This window comes from Papilio polytes, unplaced genomic scaffold (genome assembly GCF_000836215.1).
Source record: "Papilio polytes unplaced genomic scaffold, Ppol_1.0 DF824169.1, whole genome shotgun sequence".
Taxonomy (NCBI): Eukaryota; Metazoa; Arthropoda; class Insecta; order Lepidoptera; family Papilionidae; genus Papilio; species Papilio polytes.
Genome location: NW_013525035.1, coordinates 1,985,919 through 2,011,229, shown reverse-complemented (window position 1 = coordinate 2,011,229; position 25,311 = coordinate 1,985,919). Strand labels below are relative to the sequence as shown.

At 34.1% G+C, this 25,311-nt stretch overlaps 2 protein-coding genes and 1 long non-coding RNA gene across 4 annotated transcripts in view; 1 reads left to right on the top strand and 2 right to left on the bottom strand.

Moving 5' to 3' along the window:
• LOC106111437 overlaps positions 1-7,984 on the bottom strand; it is a 40,507-nt gene extending 32,523 nt beyond the window's left edge. For both annotated transcript variants that reach the window (XM_013293531.1, XM_013293532.1), the window contains exon 1: positions 7,689-7,984. The gene's annotated coding sequence lies outside the window, so the exon portion shown is untranslated. The remainder of the gene's footprint in view (positions 1-7,688) is intronic.
• Positions 7,985-10,380: 2,396 nt separating this feature from the next.
• The window catches only part of LOC106111412, a 56,695-nt gene continuing 41,764 nt past the window's right edge, over positions 10,381-25,311 (top strand). The window contains exons 1-2 of the mRNA XM_013293493.1: positions 10,381-10,819; positions 22,426-22,527. Coding sequence (XP_013148947.1) covers positions 10,790-10,819; positions 22,426-22,527 — 132 coding nt within the window. The 5' untranslated portion in view covers positions 10,381-10,789. The remainder of the gene's footprint in view (positions 10,820-22,425; positions 22,528-25,311) is intronic.
• On the bottom strand, positions 17,779-22,924 carry LOC106111413. The gene is made up of 4 exons (XR_001226171.1): positions 22,760-22,924; positions 22,418-22,491; positions 21,774-21,847; positions 17,779-17,871 (listed from the first exon to the last, which is right to left on the bottom strand). It is a non-coding gene; the product is annotated as an uncharacterized LOC106111413 (long non-coding RNA).

The window sequence follows — 25,311 nt, the reverse complement described above, 5'->3', positions numbered from 1 at the left end:
TAATCTTCACTGCATCGTATCCTGTTTATATTACAGATCAATATTTGATGCTGGATCTAAACGGCTGATATACGAGTTAAAACAATTTCAACATCGATTTGAGGTTATCGTAAAGTACAATTTACAGATGTTAAATAAATTCTTAGTTAAAATGATTACTTTAGGATAAATTAAAAAGAGCAAATTTCTTTTTATATTACAAATTGTTGATAAAACTTATCCAAGATCATCATTATCATCTTTCTCCTTATCCTACTCCCTTAGGGTCGGCGCAACAGGTTTTTGTCCTCCAAATAACTATCATACGTCATCTCAGTCATCACTCCCTTTTTGATCATGTCACCTTTCACGCAATCCATCCATCTCTTTGAAGGTCTACCTCTACTGATGTACCCTTCCACACCCATTATCCAAGATAATTAAAAAATAGCTTTTAGGTAGTTTAATAGTCGTAATCCAAAATGATTTAAAATGAAATAAGTTTATTTACCAAAAAATGGTAAGATCAGAGAGGCTCTGTCTACTGAAATAATTGTGTTTCCCTTTCTTATCCATTCCTAATGTTTTAAACTTGTTTTATGTCTCAGAAAGTTGTTAAGATAGCTTATATTCAATCGATGGGCAAAACTAGTTTAACATTTTTGTAGTCAAATGAAAAAATCCAAAAATCTCTTCAAGGTCTCCCTGAAAGTATTAGTAGGGTTTACACCAGAGACGGATTTACAAGCAAAGCTTTTAAAATCGGGAATCGTTAAAAATTCTTTTAATATCCAACGCCCTCTAAAAGCGTCCGCAAACAATGTAAATCGAAACACCAAAGAGCATTCGCAGTAAATACCGGCGTTTGTAAAAATATTATGATTTGACTGAAATAAACTCATTCTGTCTTCTGCAATTTCTTAACGTGAATATAAAGTGGATATTCAAGATTAATAACTATCTTCTTGGCGGATCAACATTATTAAGTCAATTCATAAATTTTATCACGTGAACGTTTTATGCTCCACTTTTACCAAAACTAAACTGAACTAAATTCAGACAGTGTCTGACAATAATTCTCGTATACTAATGTAATAAAGCGTAAACACATTACTTCGTAGCGTAGGATGTCAGCGATTACAGCACATTTTTATAATAATTATTTCCTATTTCTTCTTTATAATACACTTATGACACGCTTTAGGCTATATGTTTTCATGTCATTAAACTTAGGGTGTAAATATTTTGGATAAAAACCCTATGGTGGGAACCCTAGTCCCTACTAAACTACAAGAAAGTAAGGTTAATATAGTAATTTTGACATTTGCAATTGAGTATTTGACTAATGTAAACTTAATAAAATAAAGTTATAATATCATGTGGATGTAGCAACACGGGAAAACTATAAAAACAGTTATTTCAAATGGAAATATTTCTGAAAAACATACATTTATAAATCAGTTTTTGATAACTAAAATTCAAAATAGAATCTGTCATTTGGAAAAGAAAAATCAGACTTAAAAATTTAATCAAAATATAGCTATAAACAGAATAAAATCGTGTTAAAAACCTCATAAACATCTTTAACTAAAAGTCATTTATGCCGGGTTTCTGAAGTTTCCATTTATTTTGTCATTACCTACTGATTCATTAGTGTTAGGTTGACCTATGCTTCAACGGAGTAAAAATCAAGTTTAGTAACTCTGAACCGCATTTCATGAATTTATCGAATTAAAAACATTAACGAAGTGTTAAACATATCTGGGAAACCGGCCATTAATGTAAGAGTTTACATCGCGTGATGTTTTATGAGTGAAAAACAACCTCAAAAATTTCATTCATTCAACATACAAACATCGAAACTGTATCGATCAAGGCTGGCATTCCGGATACAATGTTTCTGGAACTTGGCCTATTTGTTAGATAAACATGGTGAAATAAAATATTTCTACGTTGAAAGTACCAAGGTTGATTATAGATATCTATTTACGATACTGTTTGTTTAATTTTAATATATCTTATTTGCGTAGTTTAAACTACAGGAAGTTTAAATAGTGGAAGTCTGCAGTAATAGCTGTACGAACCAGTTCGATAAAACATAGGTAACGTATCTGCAATTTCGGATGTCTATGGGTAGCGGTCGCTTTGCCATTTTGACGGATTAAGGTGGCCGCTTGCCCCTTTGTCACCTTAATGTATAAAAAAAAAACAAAACCAAGGTTTTCTCTGTTTTATTCAGTAAGAGTGAAAGGAATGTCAACATTTTTAATAGATCTGAATATTAATAAATATATTAACAATATGTAATAAAATAGAACTAAATAGAATTGAATTCATCAAAATTGCGAAGTAACTACCCATAGACTGTATTTGCAGATAACTATCTTTAGTTAGCAAAAGTTCAAAGGAGGTAGAGAACGAGTTACTCTAGGCTCTACCACTGTTAATTTTGACAATGGAGACACACAGTCATAATCTTCGCCCTTATTAATTAAAAATGCGAAAGTTTAGATGGATGGATGACTGTTAGAATTTGCCGCCTAAATGGCTACACGGAACTCGATAGAATTTGGCGTAGATGTAGAGCATAGTCTCGAAGAACACATAGGCCATTTTTTTAAACTCCTCGCGGATATACACGCAGGCAAGAGCTAGTAAAATATAAATTAATACAATGCATGTTTCGATCACGTATTTATAGTAGTTAATATTTCAACATTGTAGGCTTTGATTGTTTCCTGTCTATGAATATGACGTGTGACGTCATTATTGACAAAACCGGACAAGGATACCCCATTATTATACAAATTTAGAACCATTGTAATATCAGTAGCTAAATTATGATGTCAAATATGGATGTAGTCGTAATACAAAATCAAAGATAGATATGATACACATATTTAGTATTTGTAATAAAATTTATTTCACTAATAAAATCCATTTAATAATCGTCGAACATCGTTTAACAGTGGTAGAGCCCGCTTTAACATCTTCGCACGAATGGGCCGGCTCGCCCGGTGTAATACACACAGAAAACAGGCGAGAAGTGGGAGCAATCCCGCGTTTCATCTGTTGAGTGTGGTGCCGAAGGCCTAATTTTAGTTCCTTTCCCTTTCCATCCTTATCTTAAGAGGAAAGGATGGGAAGAAAAAGTGAATTTGACTGAGAACTGTCCCTTTTATGTGTGTTTGATATTTATGGGCAGCGGTCGCTTTCCATTTCGGTGGATTCAGGTGGCCGCTTGTTCGTTAGTCATTTTATATTATAAAAAAAATGTCGAATTTGGATGTAAGTAGTAAATTTTGTACTATGTACATCATCTTTGTCTGTCTACCCTAAGATTCGAAGTCTTTAATGTAATAAAAATCGAAATGATTTACACGCGTTTTAAAACGTTCATCTAAAGATATCGAACGCATTTTCCCGTATTTCATTTTTTTATTGTTGTCATAACGTAATTTTCCGTCCATCAGATTTTATCTGTTTAGATTTATTCGACATTGAAAAATGAAATCGTATAAATGACAATAAAAACTTTTATAAATTCATTTCTGAATTATTTCAAAGAAAAGTGTTAGTAGTAATATCTACTAAATGTTGAAGTACTAAATTTTGTCATCTCAATTTTATTATTTACTAGCTGTAGCTTGCGAATTCGTCCGCGTGGAATTAAAAAATAGTTAAAAATGTAGCCTACATTACTCCCTGATAACATAGCTTTTAAATGCCCAAAGAGGTCCAGTAGTTTTAGAGTTATTCCAATGCAAAAATACATTTTTTTCTGTTTCTATATTCGTACAGAAAACAATAAAACAAAAGACGCTTGCGATTTCGCTAATCTTCTGTTTTGTGAGCAGTTTTTGGGTTAAATCTACATTACAGTAAGTACTTTTCTAAGCAACTGAAACTTGATATTTATTCTAGCTTCCAATAGCTTATATAGTACTTCTTCCACCTCCTGTCATTTTAAATATTAAGAGTGTGCGCACACATGAAACTATATCGAACAATTGTTTAGTCTTGCTTTGATTCCTATGAGCACATGCACACTACTCGATGCAACTAAACAGTTGAATTGGCTGCGAAACAATCGACAATCGATACAGTTGTGCGAAGGTGTAGTCAAATGTGTGCGCCCGCACTAACAATCATAAAACTGATGGGTCGTTGCGTAGGAACATTGCGAGCTCATGTCAAGGACGTCAGTCATAGTATGAGTTATGACAAACAATTGTTTTATTGTTCTATGTATGTCAGATACAATAATACTGACCAGCTTTTATAGTAGTGCCCGCTTTAACATCTTAGCACGAATGGGCCGGCACGCTCGGTGTAACATCACAACACAGAAGACAGGCGTGAAATGGAATCAATTCCGTGTTTCGTCTGATGAGTGTGCCGGAGGTCTAATTTAAGTCCCTTCATCTTTACTACCCTTTTCTTATAAGGAGAGGATGGGAAGGGGAAGTGGATTTGACGGTGGAGGAGATGCATAAGAAGGGACAATATCCTCTTTATGCGCGTCTCCTCCGTCGGATAAGAGTAGGCAAGGCATCTGCGATCGCGGATGTCTATGGGCAGCGGTGGCTTTGCCATTTTGGCGGATTCTGCTGGCTGCTTGCTCGTTTGCCACCTTATGTTATAAAAAAAATCCACAGTGCACACTTTGACTAAACTATTCCACAACTGTTTAGTCTAGTTTTGATTGATTGAGCTTATATGGTGTGCATACTACTCGATTTTTAGTTGTGCAAATAAACAGTTGAAAGCTACGAAATAATCGACAATCGCAAATAATTTAGTCAAAGGTGTGCGACCGTTCTTAAGATTTGGAGAATTTGATCGAAGTGCAAGTATGCCTTAAGTGACGTCATCAATGGCATCAAGATCGTGTTTTATTGCCGCTTGCCGACGTTTCCGTTTCACATCGATAATGGGTTCAAAGCCGAGACATAAATACTTACTATGATCCGCTATCGAATTCTGGGTTAACGTTTATCCAATTTATTTCTGGATAGATCTTGGATTAACCGGTCCAATAATTCGTTAAGTGATCACTAAATCTTAGTGCATTTAAATGTGAAAATGATACTGACTGATTAAATAACTATCCAATAACAGAGGGCCGTATGCTGAAACGACATTGAATAACAGCACTTTAAATTATAAGGCCACGCTTAAACTAAATTAGTTAGCAAAATTTTAACTTAACAAGACAAAAAAAATATATATCTGAAAAGATTCATTGTCTAACAATCGTAGAAAATCAGACTTGTACATTAATGTAATATTAACGTATCTATACTATTATAATAAAGCGTAAACACACACTTCTTTGATGCCTAAGATTTCAGTCAATACAGCATATTTTTGAATAATTATTTTTATTAATAAAAAGCCCTACACTTACGTCACGCTTTAGGCTATATATTTTTACGCAATTAAACTTAGGGGGTAAATATTTTGGGATAAAAAACCCTAATGTGGGAAAGAGACCATAAGTTGCTGCCAACATCAAGGAAGCAAGGTTGCCATTTGTCATCATGTCATGTCATTTTGACATTTGCAATTGATAATTTGACAGATGTAAACAATAAAATAAAACTTTTATAATTTTACGAGGATGAAGTCGCACGGGAACAGCTAGTAATTCAATAAAAGATTTTATTTCTTTTTAAAAACAATTTGTATAAAACTTTAGAACAAATAAGAGTGTAATGTAGCTTGGAGCGGTAAACTTTACGACGTTCAACACTGACCCAGAGCTGTGCAGACTAATAAAAGAACAGAGCATCTGTTCTCTGTTATCAGACGATCACATAGTCTAGGGTACAGTCGCGTACACATTTGCAATGGTACAATCTTTATTAACAAAGGTACTGTCTTAGTTTAACAAAGGTCTGTCTTTGTGAAGGTACCAATGCAAAACTGAAGAACTTTCTCCCTAGGACATTATTATACATTATTATAGTTAAAAAGCTTTTTTTATAAATAAATATTACCGTTATTTTAAGTTTACTACACACGTGCTGACAGTGTAAATAATTTGTTTTAAAAATACTTTTATCGGAAATGTTTTGTTCACGATTGTACTACCTATTAGAAACTGGATTACACTAACTCACTTCCGTATCCACGTGCTTTTTATTTAACATTTTTTAGAAACATACCTGAATTATAATTAGTAGATACTAAAGTAAAACGAACACAAGACTTTAAATATATCTGAGTGTAGTTAAGATTTTTTTTTAATTTCGCTTCCTAATTTAAAAATGTTTACACTTTAATGTTATTCTTTGAAACCCTAAATAAATAACGCAAACGTTTTACGTTCCTTTGATCCCATATCGTATATGATTCGTTCATCACTTAGCAATGTTTAAACAAACTGACAAATTAAACTGATTGAAAAGTTATTAATAATTATTATTTTATACTTACTAAACCTTCAGGACTACATCTATACTAATATAATAAAGCGTAAACACACACTATTTTGTAGCATAAGATGTCAGCAATCACAGCATATTTTTGAATAATTCTTTCTTTACTAAAAGCGCAACACTAACGATACGGTTTAGGCTATGTATTGTCACGTTATAAAACTTAAGGGGGTAAATAAATTGGAAATAAACCTTCATGTGGGAAAGGGTCCATAAACTACAAACTGCCAATGTTACGAAAGCAAGGTTATTATGGTTACGGTAATTTTGACATTTGCAATTGAGAATTGACAAACGTAAATAATCAAAATAAAGTTTTTATAATTGTATACGGATAAAGCAGCAAGGAAACAGCTAGTCCTAGGTAAGTGTCAATGTCGATTTGTGTCTCTTTTTTTTTTCAATCCAAAATTTCATCAGTGTAGCTGAAAGGGTGCCTTTGTTAGCGATTATTCCCATATTAATGTCGCGTCTCAGTTCAAATTTCGAAGAAGTGTGAACTGTTTTTGTTAACCTAGTTAGAAAAATCTTCTTGTGTTAATTTGCGTTATCAATGGAACGATATTTTTATGTAGTCTTGGCAGAAATATTGAAGCTCTAACGACGGAAACATGTGTTAAGTCTATTTTAAATTATACACGAGAATAAATATTTTTTTAACGTGGGCGTTGAATTAAATAAATTGCGGCTCTGGAATTAATTCGATTCAGACGTTTTGGTGTAAATAATTTAGTTTGTAATGTAAACATTAGTTGGTGTCGAAATGTAATTGATGATACTCTTGTCAGTTGTTTTTTGGGGTGGACAGAGACTTTTAGTTTATAGAAGGCGACAAACAAACAGCGAGAACACAGATGTAATCGACGTCCAGTGATTCTACAGTTGCCATGGACTTTGGTTTTTTTATATGTTTTTCTGAATGGAAATATGAATTGATTATTTATGTTTTTTTTACGATAGTTGAATACCGTTTTAAGACTGCATCAGTAAATGGTAAATAAACTAATTTATTTTCTTAGAAACTTATACTGCGAATATAAAAGAAAACTTTAAAATTACAATACTCGTACTATATAATAGTTACTTATCAAAGAACAATATCTCCCTTACTGAGTTTCACAAGTACATATATATACTTACAAAGTCAATAAGTTACTTTATATTCCATCCTATTACATAAAATATTTTTTTATAATTTTTATCTAGATTAACTAAAAAACTAAAAAACAGTATTATGTAAATTTTTTAACAAAAAAATCAACTCACCTTTAAAGTTTTGCACTCAATTTTTTTATAATAAAATACATTTCATTCATATAAAACTCAACACAGACACACAAAAACACTGATCTTTAAGTTAGAAATCGTATCAACTTTTAACTAAAGAAAATTCTTCATTTGAATTAGCGAGGATTTAATTCCGAGATTAGGGTCTCATTGACGCTGGGATCTTGCGCTGACCGAGATCTTCAGAGACTGGGATCTTCGGAGACCGATACTGGGTTATCGAAGACTTAAGACCGAGGTGTGGGGTGGCGCTGGGAGCGGTACGGAGCCGTTGGCATCACCGTTTCGACTGGCTAAATTTAACCGTGTTGATTTGAGTGTGCGGATGCAACGCTGGGATTCTGTCGGGTTAGGGTTGGCAGGATTGAAAAATAATGCCTTTATTTTCCTTCTAATAAACATTTGGTCTAGTAGCCAATACACATAAAGGGCGCAACGAATGCCTTTTTCGTATAGGATTGCAGTTGGGAGGTACCGTAGGAATGTCGCTCAGGGCGCCGGTAACGCTACAACTTGTGTTGAGTTCATAGTAGCAAGCAGTTTCGATTCCTAGCTTTATTTTCACCGAATAAAAAAAACAGTTACTAGATAGCAAGGGAATTTTATTTATCTTAAACATCGGTAGTCCAATTTTCGATATGATGTGTGTTTGAGTATATTATCGAAAAATAATAAATATTAATTAAAATAAGTGATCATTGACAACCCTAGCGATCTCATTTAGGCTAAATGCGCACGAGTTGAACGCGGTTCGCGATTCAACGATCGCCCGATAACACAACCGCACAAGTATTCTTCTAAATCGGTATGCGGAACTCTGGCTCATTGATGGATAAGCAGAATCAAGTGCAATATTGCATTTAGACATTCTCCTTACTTGTTATGAGCATTTTATGAAGAGAGATGGATCGCATGTAACAAGGACGTTAGTTATAAATATGGTGGTATGGTGGTAGAGATGGGATTGCGTGAAAGGAGACATGATCAAGATGGGAGTGATGACTGAGATGACGTATGATAGAGTTATTTGGAGGACGAAAACCCGATGCGCCGACCCTACGGGAGTAGGATAATATAGGGGAGATCATGACATTCCCCTTACTTTATTGACAATTGCCAGTTTTACGAAGACTGTGTCAAGTCAACCAATAAGTACGATCAGCTTGGTTGAAGGCAAAGTCACTTTTAACTAAGTTAGACTCGAACCAGCATTGCCAATCATTTATTAGAAAACATAATATTGGGAAATGTTACAGTAAAAACGAATTAAAGCCACCTTATTCTAACCTCTACCTGTATGGATCTGAGTATTGGGCAGTAAAAAGGACGGATGAAAGGAGACTACATGAGGCAGAAATGCGAATGTTAAGATAGATGTGGGGTAACACGGATAAGATACGAAATGAGTATATTAGAGGAAGTTTGAGAGTAGCCCCAGATGATGATGATCACTCTAACAATCCTGTAATTCTCTTCTGCATATTCAAATAATAATGGAAACATAATTCTTTGAAGTATTTCATTAAGCGATGTTAGTTTTGTTTCGTTTTTGGTTGCCATGCAACAAAAGTGGCAATCAAACGACATTTTACGTTAACTTTACATAACATAACGCAATTAAGTCAACAAAGTTACACACATTTCGTCCAGAATATATCGAGTTTTATTCGAATTCATTAAAACTGAAAAACAGTATTGTCTTACGAAGGGAAAGTTACAACAGAATCTATTAATTTTTAGGAACAAAATCATACATTGATTTTGATTATATTTCTTACTTCTATTTAGATGTTTACAAGGAGAAATATATGAACATATTTTGATATTTTCGCATAAAAAATTGCAGTATTTATACTTGTTTCTCATTAAGTTCCTACGACGTACCATCTGTTACATAAATTTATCGTCCTCAGTAAGGTTACGCAGAATTTGTCGCAGTTGATTACTAAAACAGATTACTTCTGTTTCTGTTTTTCTACATATACACAGTCAGCACATGTTTATACTATTAGCTTTGTAATGTTTATACTATTACTAACTCTCGCCCGCGACTCCGTCCGCGTGGAATTAAAAAAAAAGTGGGTAGCCAATGTGTTCTTCCAGACTATCCTCTAAATCTATACCAAATTTCATCGAGATCTGTTCAGCAGTTTAGGCTACAAACTCTAACAAACATCTATCTATCCATCGATCTAAACTTTCGCATTTATAATATTAGTATGAAGTATGATTATTTACATTTGTATTTATGTATTACAGGCAGTTAATTTCCAAAGGTAAATGTTGTCATTTATAATTAAAAAGGCAAAAAAGAATTTACCTGCCTTATTGTGAAATTAAATAATGAAAGAGCATTTTATAGATTTGCGAATCTTTATTCTCTCTTTGTCTGCCCGACACCATGTCTGACATTTCCTACCATCTGAACGTTCTGCGATATCGATTGTATTTGTGAATAGAAGCCAGGTTTAAGTGACCTCCTTTACCCGATAAAACTTCCTAGTGGTACGGAGTTTCTCCGTTGGTGAGGGAGGGCGCAGGTTATTTTATACTGGTCGGAATTGTAGCATACACGCAAATTACGCACACAAAGAGAACGTTTCGCGCAGTCGCAGAAGTGCCACCCCACCCGGGCCGAGCTCGCCGCCGCCAAAGCCGGCGTATCCTTCACCCCGGCGGTGACGTCCCAAGCGCAACAATTAGTTCGAGGAAAATATTAATAATTTTAACTGAAAATAATCATATTAAATAGTTATAATGTCTGTGTATCGCTTTAATCGTTTAGTTTAATTTTAGATTAGATGTGTTAAGGATTTTACGAAAAGGAAAATGGCGGACACGCGAATTTCGATTTGAATTTAGAATGTCCTTTTCTTCATAAAAAAAATTAGGAAATTCTTCGGCATTTATGTGCCAGTGCTGAATCGAGTATCGGTTCGCGAGTGCAAGGACACGATTCTAATCGATAGTACGGACATCGATGGCCAGTTGAATCCAGAACTCGGCTGGGCGTGCTGCTCCCACGACATAGTAATCGTTCATGTCGCCGAAGGAGCAGTAGATTGACGTCTCTCGGAGAGATGACGACCGAAACGGCGACGCCGAACCAGGTATGTATGACAGGTATTTTGCCGCAATATTTTAGCAGGCGCTCGTGTCAAGGACATACCCCCGGATTTTTGGCTGAGGTTACATAACCTTTGTACTTTATAGCATTATTAAAAGCTTGGAATTAAAAATATAATTGGAGTTTTATGTAGATAAAGTAAAATGTACTATTCTGTTTGTTTTATCGATTATTAACCGTAATATAAGTAAAATTATATGTTATTTGCTACATATCTATGTACATTTTGTTTTTTAAATTGCGAGCTCGTTTGAATAAAAAAAGAAATCCGACCACTACAGACTTTTACTTTTTAATTTACTCTTGGGTGGGGAATTTCGAAAAGAGTACATTTATTTTAATATATAAATTTGTTGATAAAATATTTAAACCAGTTGCAGATATTTTAAAAAGTAAAACTGGCATGTTGGAGTGCTGTTGTGTTTACTTTGAGGTGAAACGTTCCGGCGATACTCCAGCCTCTTCAATTTGCAGTTTGTGCATGTTACGTTAAATTTCATTCCAATTTTCAATTTAATATAAATAATTTAGTGATAAATAAAAAGCTACAAAAGTAGTGGCAGATCGAAGATAGTATGAATGGATGGTGAAAGAGGATATGCTATAGAAGGCAGTGGATTCAGATATAACGATAGCATCTCTTTAGCATATGGAAGAGGAAGATTGATGATGGCTAGACATAAAGTAAGATAATTTGTTCGAGTATTGGATAATTTATTTGAAGCTCAATTTAGTCCCTTTTCCGTTTCACCCTTTTTAAATAAGGAAAGGATTGGATGGGAAAGTGGATTTGACGGTGGAGGAGACGCATAGGAAGGGGAAATATCCTATTTATGTGCGTCTTCTCCTCCGTCAGTTAAGGGTAGGCAACGCGTCTGCAATTGCGGATGTTTATGGGCAGCGGTCGCTTTCCTTTTCGGTGGTTTCAGGTGGCCGCTTGCTCGTTTGCCACCTTATATTATAAAAAAAGTGAAATAATTTAGTTTCAGGTGTGCGTATGATCTAAGAATTGGTTTTAATTGTAGAAGTGTTTAAACGTGTTAAGAGAAAAGAATGAGAGAAGGAGAACCGTAGTTGTTAGTGTAGAGGTACACCGGTAGAAGTAGACATAGAAAGAGATGGATTGCGTGAAATGTGATGATCTAGAAGGGAGTGTCGACTAAAATGATAGATAGAAATGGAGAACGAAAGATTACTCTAACTACATAGATTGAGATAACGGCAGGGAATTTACACACTAAATATTATGATTGAATTTTATTCGAATAAGAAATGTTTTTAAATATACGTATATTTGCAAATAGTTTAAACACGGCAATGTGATTTGCTATTAGACATCGCCCTTGACACAAGCGTGTACGGCTTCAGCGAGCCCGCAATCCCCAGCTTACCACAGAGCAAACGAGAACAAAGGAATTACGTTCAGCAAGCCAGTACGCAAATATATTTACATGTAAATTTAATTTACAAAGCGGAACAAATGCCTATCTCGAACATGTATAAAATGTTTTGTTAAAATACCTATAGTTATAGATATAATACACCGTTGATTGTCTAGTCGTCGACCGACAGAGCGTCGGTGGCTCAGTGGTTTAAGCACTTGACTTGTAATCTACAGGTCTTGGGTTCAAATCCCGCCATGTACCAATGTGATTTTCGATTTTTCGTATTTTCATATGCACATAATTTACCCGACGTTCTTACGGTGAAGGAAAACATCGTGATGCAACCTGCACATATCGGAGAAGAAATTCAAAGATATGTGTAAAGTCAACCAACCCGCATTGGGCCAGCGTGGTTGACTATGGCCTAGTCAACCTAACTTTAGGTTAGGCTCCGAGCCCCTCGGTGTGGACGTATAGTGAGCTGGTGATGATGTCTAGTCGCGGTTTTAGTTGTGCAACTAAACAGTTGAATTGGCTGCGAAACAATCGACAAGCGCACAGCAGTAATGGAAGAGTTTAGTCAAAGGTGTGCACCCCCTTTAAGAGGGATAGCAATATGTATTTATACAAATTTTATAGTGTAACAATAAGTCACGAAAGACTATAAGATATTACCCTTACACAAGTTTAACTATGTCTTCCCTAATGGCAATATAGCCTTGAATTGTTAATTTTAAAAAGTAAATAGGTTACGCAAGTAAAATTTATTTCGCATAATGAAGGGTGGAGTCATATCGAGGTTTGTATGCTAAGTGCCGATGGACCCTAATTGTTTCCATGTTAGACCAATATTAAACCGTTCGTGTCCCTGACACGCCCGTACTGCGCCTACATTATTATTCGTTATAGAATTACTGTTTAATTAATTATGTCTTTATATCTAAGTAGGTGGAAAGGGTTGGCGTTATGTTTGATACTAGCTCTTTCTTGCGACTTCGTCCGCGTGAAATTAAAAAAGAATAAAACATATCGCCTATGTTACTCAGAGATAAACTACCTTTTTAACGGTGAAAGAATTTTTGAAATCGACTCTGTAGTTTTTACGTGAATCGAATACATATAAAAATACGAATCTTTTATAATATTCATATTATTAGTATAGATATAGATGAATTAAGTAATTCAAATTAGATTAGACGTGATTTCCAGCAAGCCGCGGTTTATTTAATGTATCTCAGAATCAATTATTCAAAATCTACACTTTGAATTGTGCAGAAAAACTGAAAATCTTTGAAATTAATAGGAGCAATTGAGTTTTTGTATAATTGCAAACAGCAAAATTTTGTAAAAACTTGTTTTAAAAAAAATCCATACCACCAAAGCCCTAAAACATGCGTATAATGCCGCACAAAAATCATTTTCAATTTATTTTGCAGTCGTAAACATTTTGTTCTCGTTTCTCTGTACAGTCAGGATTAAAGTAAATTCGGTTACATTTACGACGGTCCTCTCGGCTGAGGATACGGTTAAATTATGCGTAATTTGTTACGCGGCTTGGAAAATACAAGAGAAGTACATTTGCCACATAAGGGAGGGAAACGTGCCCTTCCGCAGGGTCATTGCGAAATTCGCTTAGGAGATGAATATACGTGTAGAATAATTTATTTTCCCTACCTTAGTTTGAGAGTAAATTCCAATGTCAACTTTTACGTTTTTTCTCAGTATTACTCTGATGTGTTTCTGTGTTTATTTTCTAGACTTTATTCTTTACTTTGGCGAATGAAAAAATACCGTTTTTTACCATTATCTGACCACACTAAATAGGATTAAATGTTTTAAATATTCACGGGAAGGTATAACACCATAACGTATTTTATCGTAATAATAATTAACGATTAAATAGCTTATGTTCCGCTTCGCTGCGTTTGGGGCTCAGACCTTATTACCATCATAAAGGGAATTCAAATCAAAATATACCGCAAGTGCATTGACCTGTCCACCTTAATCACACCCCTTTTTAACTCCAAATTTCCAGTTACTTGGGGTGAAACACCCAGAGGAATTAATTACTCTAAAATATTACTAAAGGTATCGCTACCTCAAGATTGTATAACCTAAATGGATAAGGGATGAAAGGGGTCTATAGATTCATATAATTTTTTATACTTATAGAAAAGATTTTGCCTGCGACTCCGTTCGCGTGGAATTAAAAGAAAAACTAAGTAACTAACAAAATCTAATCGAGATCCGTTTAGCCGTTTAGTCCGCAAACTCTAACAAACATCCATCCATGATATCATCTAAATTTTCGCATTTTGAATATTATCAAGATATAGACTAAAATAACTAGGAAATAGGAAACTATGGAGGAAACCCTTAAGTAGGGGAAATAACAATAATAGTAGAGAATATCTAATAGATATTAGATGTAGGCAGAATGTCTATGTCAACTTTTTCGGCAAATCCAGACTGGTTTCTGGCAACCATATATGAATAAATCAATATCCCAAATATAGAATGTCAATAACGTCACGTTGTCAAACACGATATCTGTTTCTGAAAGGTCAATGCCTTGACCTTTTCGTACTTAAACCTGATTGCTTTTTCAACATCGAATTGCTAAAAGATCAGATTGGTTTTTATGAACTAAAATTAGGTTTTCTCGTGTATTTAATATTTTACACAACACACGAAAAGTCATAAAACTCAGAAAAGTTTTGTTGTGTTCTGTTCAAACAAAACGTCTCAATTTTATCGTGTAGTTTCATATTGTAACCTTCAACACTAATAAAATTGAGTTTGAAAATTACTTTTAGAAGCATTTGTGGTTATCCACGTTAATAGATGTGTGATCGATGTCTGCTTCGTTTGTTTGTTATTATTCATGTGTTTTTACATAAAACTAGCTCTTACCTGCGTCTTTGTGTAAACATTATTACATACTGTAATTAGTGTCAATAAAGCTCTACACAGCCTGGTTATTACCGAAATAATAAAAAAATAGGCAACGTGAAAAATAAAAGCATATACTCGTAGTTGCCAAAAACACGACAGATATTCCGAACACGCTGTTGTACAAAAACTTCGCTTTGGCAAAACTTTATCTGAAATGCTTTTCATGCTAACAAAACATACCTTTTAGGCTTCGCAGGTTTAGTGAAAAAAGATTTTTTCTTTATTGAAAAAGTTAGAAATCTGTTTTAATTGAATTTTCATTAAGAGTATAAGTCACGGTTTTCACAAATATTACAAACTAGCTGTTTCCCTGCGGCTACATCCGCGTGAAATTATAAAAACTTTATTTTATTGTTTACATTTGTGAAATGTCAAAATTCAAATGAATAAATGACATCCTTGGTTCCTTGATGTTGGCAGCTCGTAGCTTATGGCATCTTTCCCACATTGGGGTTTTTATCCATTTTATTTCCCCCTTAAGTTTAATAGTGTGAAAATATATAGCCTAAAGCGTGACGTAAGTGTAGGGCTTTGTATTAAAAAAAGAAATATCCAAAAATATGCAGTAATTGCTGACATCTTATGCCACAAAGTAGTGTGGGTTTACGCTATATTATAATAGTATAGATTAAGATTACTTTAAACCTTATCAATATCAAAATCTCTAAAGATACTGTACTGTAAATAAAAAAAGATGTTCACACAAAGAAAATGCATACGTTAGAAAGTCCTCACAATGCATGCAATCTTCGCCGTCTAGCACGGAGACGGTCGCTGCAATTAATGCACCATTATCAAGCGATAATAGCCACAATCATCTAAACAATAGAGCATGGTTTAGCAAAGCCTAGCTTGAATAAGCTCGTGCACAAAGGACGTCGAGCAACTGTTTGTCGTTCGTTTGTCTTTGTGAATGTACTTGTGTCGCTGCTTGTACCACAAGATTGTTTTCACTTATCTTTTCATAGTTTCTTCGTATTTTTAAATGTTATATTTTAATATTGAAATAACAAAATTGTTGCAAATGAATACGTAAGTTTTGAATAACCTTATGAACTATATATTAAATTTAGTCTAAAGATACCATAAGTTAATCAGAAATATCTATACTAATATTATGAGGAGGAAAACTTTGTTTGTTTGATTGTAATGAATACGCTCAAAAACTACCGGGCCGATTTTAAAAATTCTTTCACCGTTAGAAAGGTAATTTATCTGTGAGTAACATAGGCTATATATTTTTTTATTAACATTTTTAAATTTCACGCGAACGGAGTCACTGGAAAAAAGTTGGTACTTGACATGACAAAAAGAGAGGGTTTTTTAAGTTTGTTGAGCTAGCTCTTGTCCACGATTCCACCTGAAGAAAATGATGATGCTTTGAAACATGACCTTATGTTAAAGTACCTTAAAATCAGTAACATAAAACCAATGGTATATATAAATACAAGAATTTACTCAGTAATACAATTCTATATTTAATATGACATCGATCGTTTAAGAGCATGTCCCCTTTCTGACGTCACCAGGATGACGTAGCGTTAGAGGGTGGCTTATCGACAATTGATCAACCCCACGGCTATCGGTCAAAGTTGGGTGTTTAGGGGTTTATTTTTAAAAGTATTGAATTAGTACAGAGAATTGAAAACATTTACCGACTTTCTAAACAAACAAATGTTACTTGATACTACTTCTAGAAATTACAATTTTATTCGAGTTGTTCTGTCTATTAATTTATTGTATAATGCCTTTGGACTTTTATAAATACTAGCTTTTGCCGCGACTCCGTCGGTGTGGAATTAAAAAAAAAACAGTTCTTCAAGACTACGTACACATCTGTGCCAAATTTCGTCCAGAACCGTTCAGTCGTTTGAGCTACAAACTCTAACAAACATCCATCCATCTATACTTTCTTATGTATACTCGTATTACGTACTTACCTAAATAAATAAGTCTTTAGGGAAAGCCGGAAAAGTTCATCTAGACAAACTTTATCCAGAAGAATGACCATCTGGCTGAAAGCTTAGGGGAGGATTACTAAATCTGGATCGTTGCCAGCATAGGAATTTAAACTGAGGGTAGTCCCCTAAAATACATAATTTATTATTGCCATGACCGTAAAGAAAAACATAACTTTTCTTAGTCCCGATATTTATGTTCCAAGATAGATGACTCATCTTGTTTTATAAAGGAGGGTTGAGAAGATGCAGTTATTTTAAATTGATTATTATTTATTTTTTAATTTTTTGATTGAATGTGGATGGCTACAAAGGAAGAGGAAGACCGAAGAAAGTATGGATGGATTGTGTGAAAGAGGATATGCTTAAGAAAGGAGTGGATTCAGATATGACGGCTGATAGAGATGTATGGAAGAGCAGCACATACTGTGCCGACCCTCCATAAGGGATAAGGGCAAGTGGATGATGATGATTTATTTTTTAAACTACTTTGAGAGGTTTTACTTTCTTGAGAGAAGTAATTCGATACGTTCTCTTTTGTTTCGGTTTTGATTACAGTTTTGTGGATATGTAGAGTCACTTAGATTGTTTATACTTTGGTTAGACATTAACAACAATTAATTAAAGACTTAACTCACGTATTATCTTCCGATGACAGAATTTTCTAGTTTTGGACCTGTTGTGGGTACGTCGGTTACTTATAGAAGCGTTTTATCACACAGATGTCCCTCAGCATCCTATGTGAAATCAAAATAAATGATTTTAGCGTATAGAATTCCATTAATTGAATCGTAACTTTATTACAAATGTTGTTCTCATTTTCACAAATCACCACTGTATTCAAAACTACCCTCACATAAACATTCACCCAACTAACTGCCACGTATAATGTCTCTGAGGGTTAGTCCACCCCTCGTAAGGGGTGTGAAATAATTGTCCGCGTGCCCTGCACCGACTATGTAAGCATGCAACTTCTTAACACTGTATCTGTCGCCAGAAAATTATTATTTTAATTACAAAATAATGAAAAGAACTAAGATTCAAAACTTTTTTTGTGATAAATTAACTACTTTAAAAACAAAACATGAATAAACATTGGATAACACGTAAACATAAGGAAATGACTATATAACCTCGAAATTAGTAATCGCGATCAAATCATAGTGAGATGTAAAATGCTACTGACGCCATATATTATCAACAAAACGAACAACAATTTCATATTGCACTTGCACTTGTTCATTTATCGATTACTTTAAAGTGTCATTATGGAATCCTTTCACCGAATCTCCCTTTCGTGTATTAACGAGGAAACCTTCATTGTTTCCCCGGAACCCTACATTTGAACGCTCGTTCAAATGTTCACAAGTGGCCATAAGTTCAACCTTGGTGAACGAAACTAGACGCCTTATTATGTTGAAGTATTTTTAAAGTGTGTCTCAAATACACCTTTGCGTATTTATTTTCTGTTCTTTGATTATTTCTTTCAATGCTTTGTCCAAACAGAAAAGCATTAGAATCAAATGACAATCATAAAGAACGGACATCTATGGACTTAATATTAAAAAAATGATATCTCATGAACATGATGTATTTACGTTCTTACTAACGAAAATACATTTTTTAAAGTGTTTGTTTCTAAGAATATTCAGAACTACTGGACCGATTTTGACAAAACTTGATGGAATGTTTATAAACGAAGGAATGTCATAGACTACCTTTAACAGCTAGCTTACATAAAAATTTAAACGTATAATAAGTTATTTAACTTATTAAAACTTACGTGAGACATTATACTTTATTAATTACAAAACACAGCTTGATGAAGGACCCCCAACGGGTTCGAAACTGCCGCTGTGAATACCAAATTGTTCACGTCAGTTAAGCCGTGTTTTTGTAACTAATAAGTTATTTGTCTGAAAATCAGTTGAGCTATTTTAAACTAAAGTGTCCTATTTATTATGTAAGGCAGTAATGTTAAAATGACGTGTTGAAGTTGCAACGTTAATGCGATTAAAACATATTACACAGATTAAAAAAGCAGACCACCGCTTGACCGCAATCCTACGTCACTTAGGTATAAGGTTGACATATTTGCAACTAAAGCCTTTTAAGTGCAGACTTTGATGGAACTTCGTGCATACATGTACACAGACTAATTACAGACACTGTTTTGATAATAATTTTTATAATTCAATGTAGATTACCCTGAATATAGAGTTAAAGATAGAGGAAATCTTTCAAAAGACCCTCGAAGCATTTGTTTAACTAGTTTTTGTAGTTGTTAAGACATTGGAAATCATCACCAGCTAACTATACGTTACCATTGATGGTCTCGAAGCCTACCCTAGGTGAGAGGTGACTTGGCCACAGTAAACCACGTTGGTCAAGTGTTTGTTGACTTCAATTAATTTTGAATTTTTTCACCGATATGTGGTGCATCTCAAAATTCAGAAAATACATTGGTACAAGGCGGCAAACGAAACCAGGATCTTGCAGTTTATAAATCAAGTTCTTAACTCCTTATCTACCGACTCTCGTGGATATCGGTTAGCAACAACTGTAATAAACTCGATAAGCTTAAAATGACCATCATAGAAGTGGGTAGTTTTACTGCACTCTTTGTAGCTCAGAGATGCTAGTTCTAGACTTTAGTATCGGCCACTTCATCTACATGAAGCATCTCTTGACAACTAGGTCGGGGAAATTCAATAACCTTTTAAGATGTGTAAAAGAAATTGGTTTATACCTATAATGCGCTTAATTAAAAAGTAAATATTAAAGGTGTGAAATATTAATGTGTTGTGCTAGTCTTTTAATCTTTTACTTCCCTTATTTAGATAGAAAATGACATAACTAAAGTAAGTTCAAATGTAAGTGGGCATTAGTTTCTAAATACAAGAATATTATTTTTGTCAGACACGTCATACATTATTTAATAATTGTACTTTATTTAATACAGTAATATACCTCATTTATATTAAATAGATTCATATTTTTATATTATCATCTCACCTGCCCTATCCTACTCCCGTAGGGTCGGCGCACCGGGTTTTCGTCCTCCACATAACTCTATCATACGTCATCTCAATCATCACTCCCTTTTTGATCATGTCACCTTTCACGCAATCCATCTCTTTCTCTACCTCTACCAGTGTACCCCTCCATATTCATAACTATTTCATTCATTCTTTTGTACTTAACGTATAAACTTAAAAAACTTTAAAAAAAAATCTTACGCCATTAGCAAGATACATTGTGACTGAGTAATGTCATAATTTTCAGTACATTCCATAATTTCACACAGACAAAATCGCGTGCAAAAGCTAATACTAAATAAAGCATAGTCTAGACATTTTCAGTAAAATCTACAAACACGTAAGGCCTAACAATTTCAGGCCACATAACTTAATCTGTAGCTAGTAGCTACGGCGTAGAATAAACCGTAGACGTTTATCACGTTCGTGCCGTAGACAATGCAAAGGCTATAAAGCTTAACTTCAACTTGAGGCTTACGTAACCCGTCTGGCGCTGTAGTTATCGATTTGGTTCTCCGACTACCCTTTGCCACTCCACGATTCAATATTCAACTCTAACCCATTATAATAAAGTAGTAAACACTTTTACTAATCTCATAGCATCTATTTTACTTAGTACCAGCTGTTGCTAGCGACCACGCCCGTATGAAATTAAAAAATAAGAAAAAACATAGCCTGTTACTCACTAATAACATAGCTTCTTAATGGTGACAGAATTTTTTAAATCGGCCTGGTAGTTTTTAAGTTATTTCAATATATATAAAAATAAAAATCTTTTCTTGTTATAACATTACTAGCTGCTGCTCGCGATTTCGTGTCCGTAAATTAAAAAAATAATAAAAAACATAGCCTATGTTACTCACAAATCAATTACTTTTCTAACAGTGAAAGAATTTTTAAAATCGGCCCAGTAGTTTTTACGTGCATCAAATACATACATAAATCTTTTTTTACTTGTTATCATATTAGTATAGATTAAAAAAATAATAAAAACGCAGTTACAGCATCGTCTAAATATAAACATGTGCAGTCTATTTAACTTATTAAGTGAAAAAACTAGTGGTAGTAAATAGGTCGTATGATTATGTCTCTCGCATCACTTCATCTATTGAGAAGGGTTAATTTACCTTGGAGGAGTGATCACTCAAATATCTTTTATTATGCATTATAGTCATTTGTTTCTATCCCGCACTAGGAGAGTATAAAGTAGAGATGAGAGAGAAGTAGACGTGAGAGAGATGGATGAATTGCGTGACACAATGATCAAGGAGGGATTGAACTGAGTTGGATAAAGTTATCTGGAGAACAAAAACCTGTTACGTCGACTTTACGTGAGTAGGATAAAGAGGAAAGATTCGAGTGCTTAGATTAATGCTCTGAATGTATGTAAAACTAGCTTTCGCCCTCGACTTTGTCCGCGTGAAAAAAAAACAAAAATAAGTAGCCTATGTGTTTTTCCAGACTGCCCTCTACATATGTGTCAAATTTCATCAAGATCCGTTCAGCAGTTTAGGCTAAAAACTCTTATCAAACATCCGTCCATCCATCTAAACTTTCGCATTTATAATATTAGTATGAAGTATGATATTATGTAAACTCACCCTATTGAATCAATTAACATTTCTTGGGTATGTCTTCTTTCACGAAATCCATTTCTTTCTCCGCCAACTTTTACCTGTGTAAACCACACTCATAACTAAAGTGTTCCCTTTTACATCTAAACGTCACGACTAAACCTTTTAATGTAACACCGACAGTATCCCCGATAGTACTTTCGAGTCTTATTTAATCTTTGACAGTAAAATTATATAGATTAAGTTATCGGAGAATGGAGATCAAAAGTCGACACTCTCACGATTAGTATAGATTTAAAAAAGTTCAAACAAAAGGTACATTGTAGTGTCGAGTTTTCTCGCACTACCCTACGGAACACTTATTCAAGCCAACAATAGCCGCGAACAGCTTTACAAAGGCACAAAGAAACAATTTATTCCGTATTTTACGAAATAGGTAGTTTACAAAATACAGCAGAAATAATGAGCTTTATGTATTTACATAAAGGTATAAAATTGCTTGCCGATATTTGTATGTATTTAATGTAATCACGTAACAGATGGCAGCACTTACACAGAGTTAAAGATGGCGGATTAACTCACGTGTTTGTTTCTTTATCTAATTAAATTTTATATGTGTGTTGATGAAAGTTTGTTTTTTAGTTAATGAATTTATTTAAAAGTACACTTACGTTAACAGGCGGATGCCAGCACGGCGTTCCTGCGTGCGGCACGCGCCGGACAAATTGAGAAGATCATTAGCCTTCTGGAGCAAGGAGTCGACATTAACGTTAGCAATGCTGTAAGTACTTTTATTTTTTATATAAAAGAAGGGGGCAAACGATCGTCGGGTACACAGAAGTGGGCAACGCCGCCCATAGACATCCGCAATATCAGAGGAACTTCAGATGCGTTGCCGGCCTTTGAGGAAATTAGGCTCGCTTCTTAAAGTACCATAAGTCGTACTGGTTTGGAAATACCGCCGAGGATAGACCGTTCTTTTATGCATATTTATTTATTAAACTATGTCTTACCTAGATGAGAATATATTCCTACTTCAATGAGACTGGTTCTTTTGTTAAAATAGTTTTAATTAAAGAATATACAACGTGTGACGATATTCAATATATTCTTGATTGTTTTTGTATGAGTTTCATGAAATATTTTTCCTTGACACCACATAATGCTACCAATTATTTAGGTTAATATGCTCATGCATTTTTATGTATATCTTTATGACATAAACATACATATAATTTTTTTGTTCAGGTCAAAGTAACAACATACTTATTGTAGATTTTTGTACCCGTTTTAAAAAATCATAACCAAATAATGCTTTGTAATATAAACGGATATTACTTCGTATTAAGGGATATAAAGTCATTCCTGATTAACATATTTCTTTGAAATAAGCTTGAATAAAATTACCCTTTTCATATTTTCTTTTGGAATAACAATGTTTTGCAAATATGGACGCATTTGGCGTTAAGAGCGATTTGAATACGACGTTATTTTTGTGTGAAAATGAACTCGTCCTAGTTTGAATCCACGTAGTATCCAATTTGAGAAAATAGCATAGTTAATTCGATTGTTTAAATTTAAAAACTTTACTGTAATATTGCTTCTTTACTCTTAATTTTTTGTGCATTTTTATTTATACCATGATACATTTTACAACATATATACATTTTATGAAATATAGTTGTCAATTGCAAATGTCAAAATGACATGACATAACAAAACTTGACAATTTTGCTTCCTCGATGTTGGCAGCAACTTATGGTCTCTTTACCACATGAGAGTTTTTATCCAAAAAATTTACCCCTTAAGTTTAATGGCGTGAAAATATATATCCTAAAGCGTGACGTAAGTGTAGGACTATTTATTAAAAAAGAACTATTAAAAAAATGCTGTAATTGCCGACATCTTAGGTAATAAAGAAGTGTGTGTTTACGCTTTATTATAATAAGATATATAGAATAGAATATAGAATATAGAATATAGAATATAGAATATAGAATATAGAATATAGAATATAGAATATAGAATATAGAATATAGAATATAGAATATAGATAGATAGATAGATAGTATAGATATTAAATTTTATTTACCAAAAGAATTCATAGTAATCAAACTTTTCTGCCTTTTATTGAAAATGTGGTTGGAATTGTTGTTTCGAGGAAACCCTCAAGACAGGAAAGTAGCAACGGATATTGCGCGAAGGTCCATAGGGAGCTATATAAACAAGCAGATGTAGGGTTGTCAACTTTGAATATGTTAACCCAAACTAGCGGAGAAAAATGTTTATATTAAACTGGAGAAAACCAGCGCGGCCTTCAGTGACAAGCTTGAGGCCGCATCAGCTGAGCCTTCTCCTTTTGACCAAGTATTTTTATCTTAATTTTTTCAGTATTATGGTTTGTAAGTTGTGTTCTTTTAAATTTTTTTTTGGTCAACAAATAGTGTTTTATTTACTATTTTTATAATTAATTTACAGGCGTAATATAGAAGTTAATCTACGATATGTCCGATAAGTGTTTGCCAGAGGATAATTATTATCCTTTCCTACTCTTATTGTTTTTCTGTACAACTGTACCCTGTCCTTTAAATAGTAGGGATTATTCTTTCAACTTATTGCAGCCTTCAGATGTCAATTGGCAATTGCCAATAACCGTCCATAAGGCCTGCCAAACAAACCAAGCCAAAGAATTCAAGACAATGAGGTGACAACCCTACCAACTCCCCTAACATAAAGTCTACGTGTTTGCTTAGTAGGCACTACGGCACGGCGGGTTTAGTAGTACCGTATACACTAGAAATAATACTAGTGGGTGTGGATACAACGAACGTGTATGCGTGAGTTAGTGATGTGACCTTACTGTTGTCGATGTTTTGACTTAAAAAAAGTTTATGTAAACATTAATGTCTGGCAAACAAATGCACAGTATACATATTTGAGGCTTTTGTTTCTGTGTCTTACGAGAGAAATCCTCTTTTTTCTCTCCAATGTATTTGAAACTTATTGTGACATTAAATATTTGTTTTTATTTTATTATAAAATCTTTAAAATTAATACTTTAATTGTAAAATTAACATCACTAGTAGACTGCTGTGCTAAGTGTAATTTGCAAGGAAAATGCAGTAATTTATGTTTTAAAAACAGTAGATGCACACATCACTATTTTGAAAACGAGTGCTTTTCCTTCATGAATAAGGGCTTGTAAAGAACACTTGTGTTGTGTGAATGTGTACTTTGCCTTATAATTATGTACACATAAAATAATGTCCAATATAAGATAGGTCCGGTTTTTTTTTTGGTGCCGGAGGCCTAATTTAAGTCCCTTTCTCGTTACCACCCTTTTCTTATAAGGAGAGGATGGAAACAGAAAGTGGATTTGACGGTGGAGGACATGTATAGAAAGGGGAAATATCCTCTTTATGTGCGTCTCCTCCTCCGTCGGATAAGGGTAGGCAACGCGTCCGCTATTGCGGATGTCTGTGGGCAGCGGTCGCTTCGCCATTTTGGCGGATTCAGGTGGCCGCTTGCTCGTTTGCCTCCTTATGTTATAAAAAAAAGGTCCATA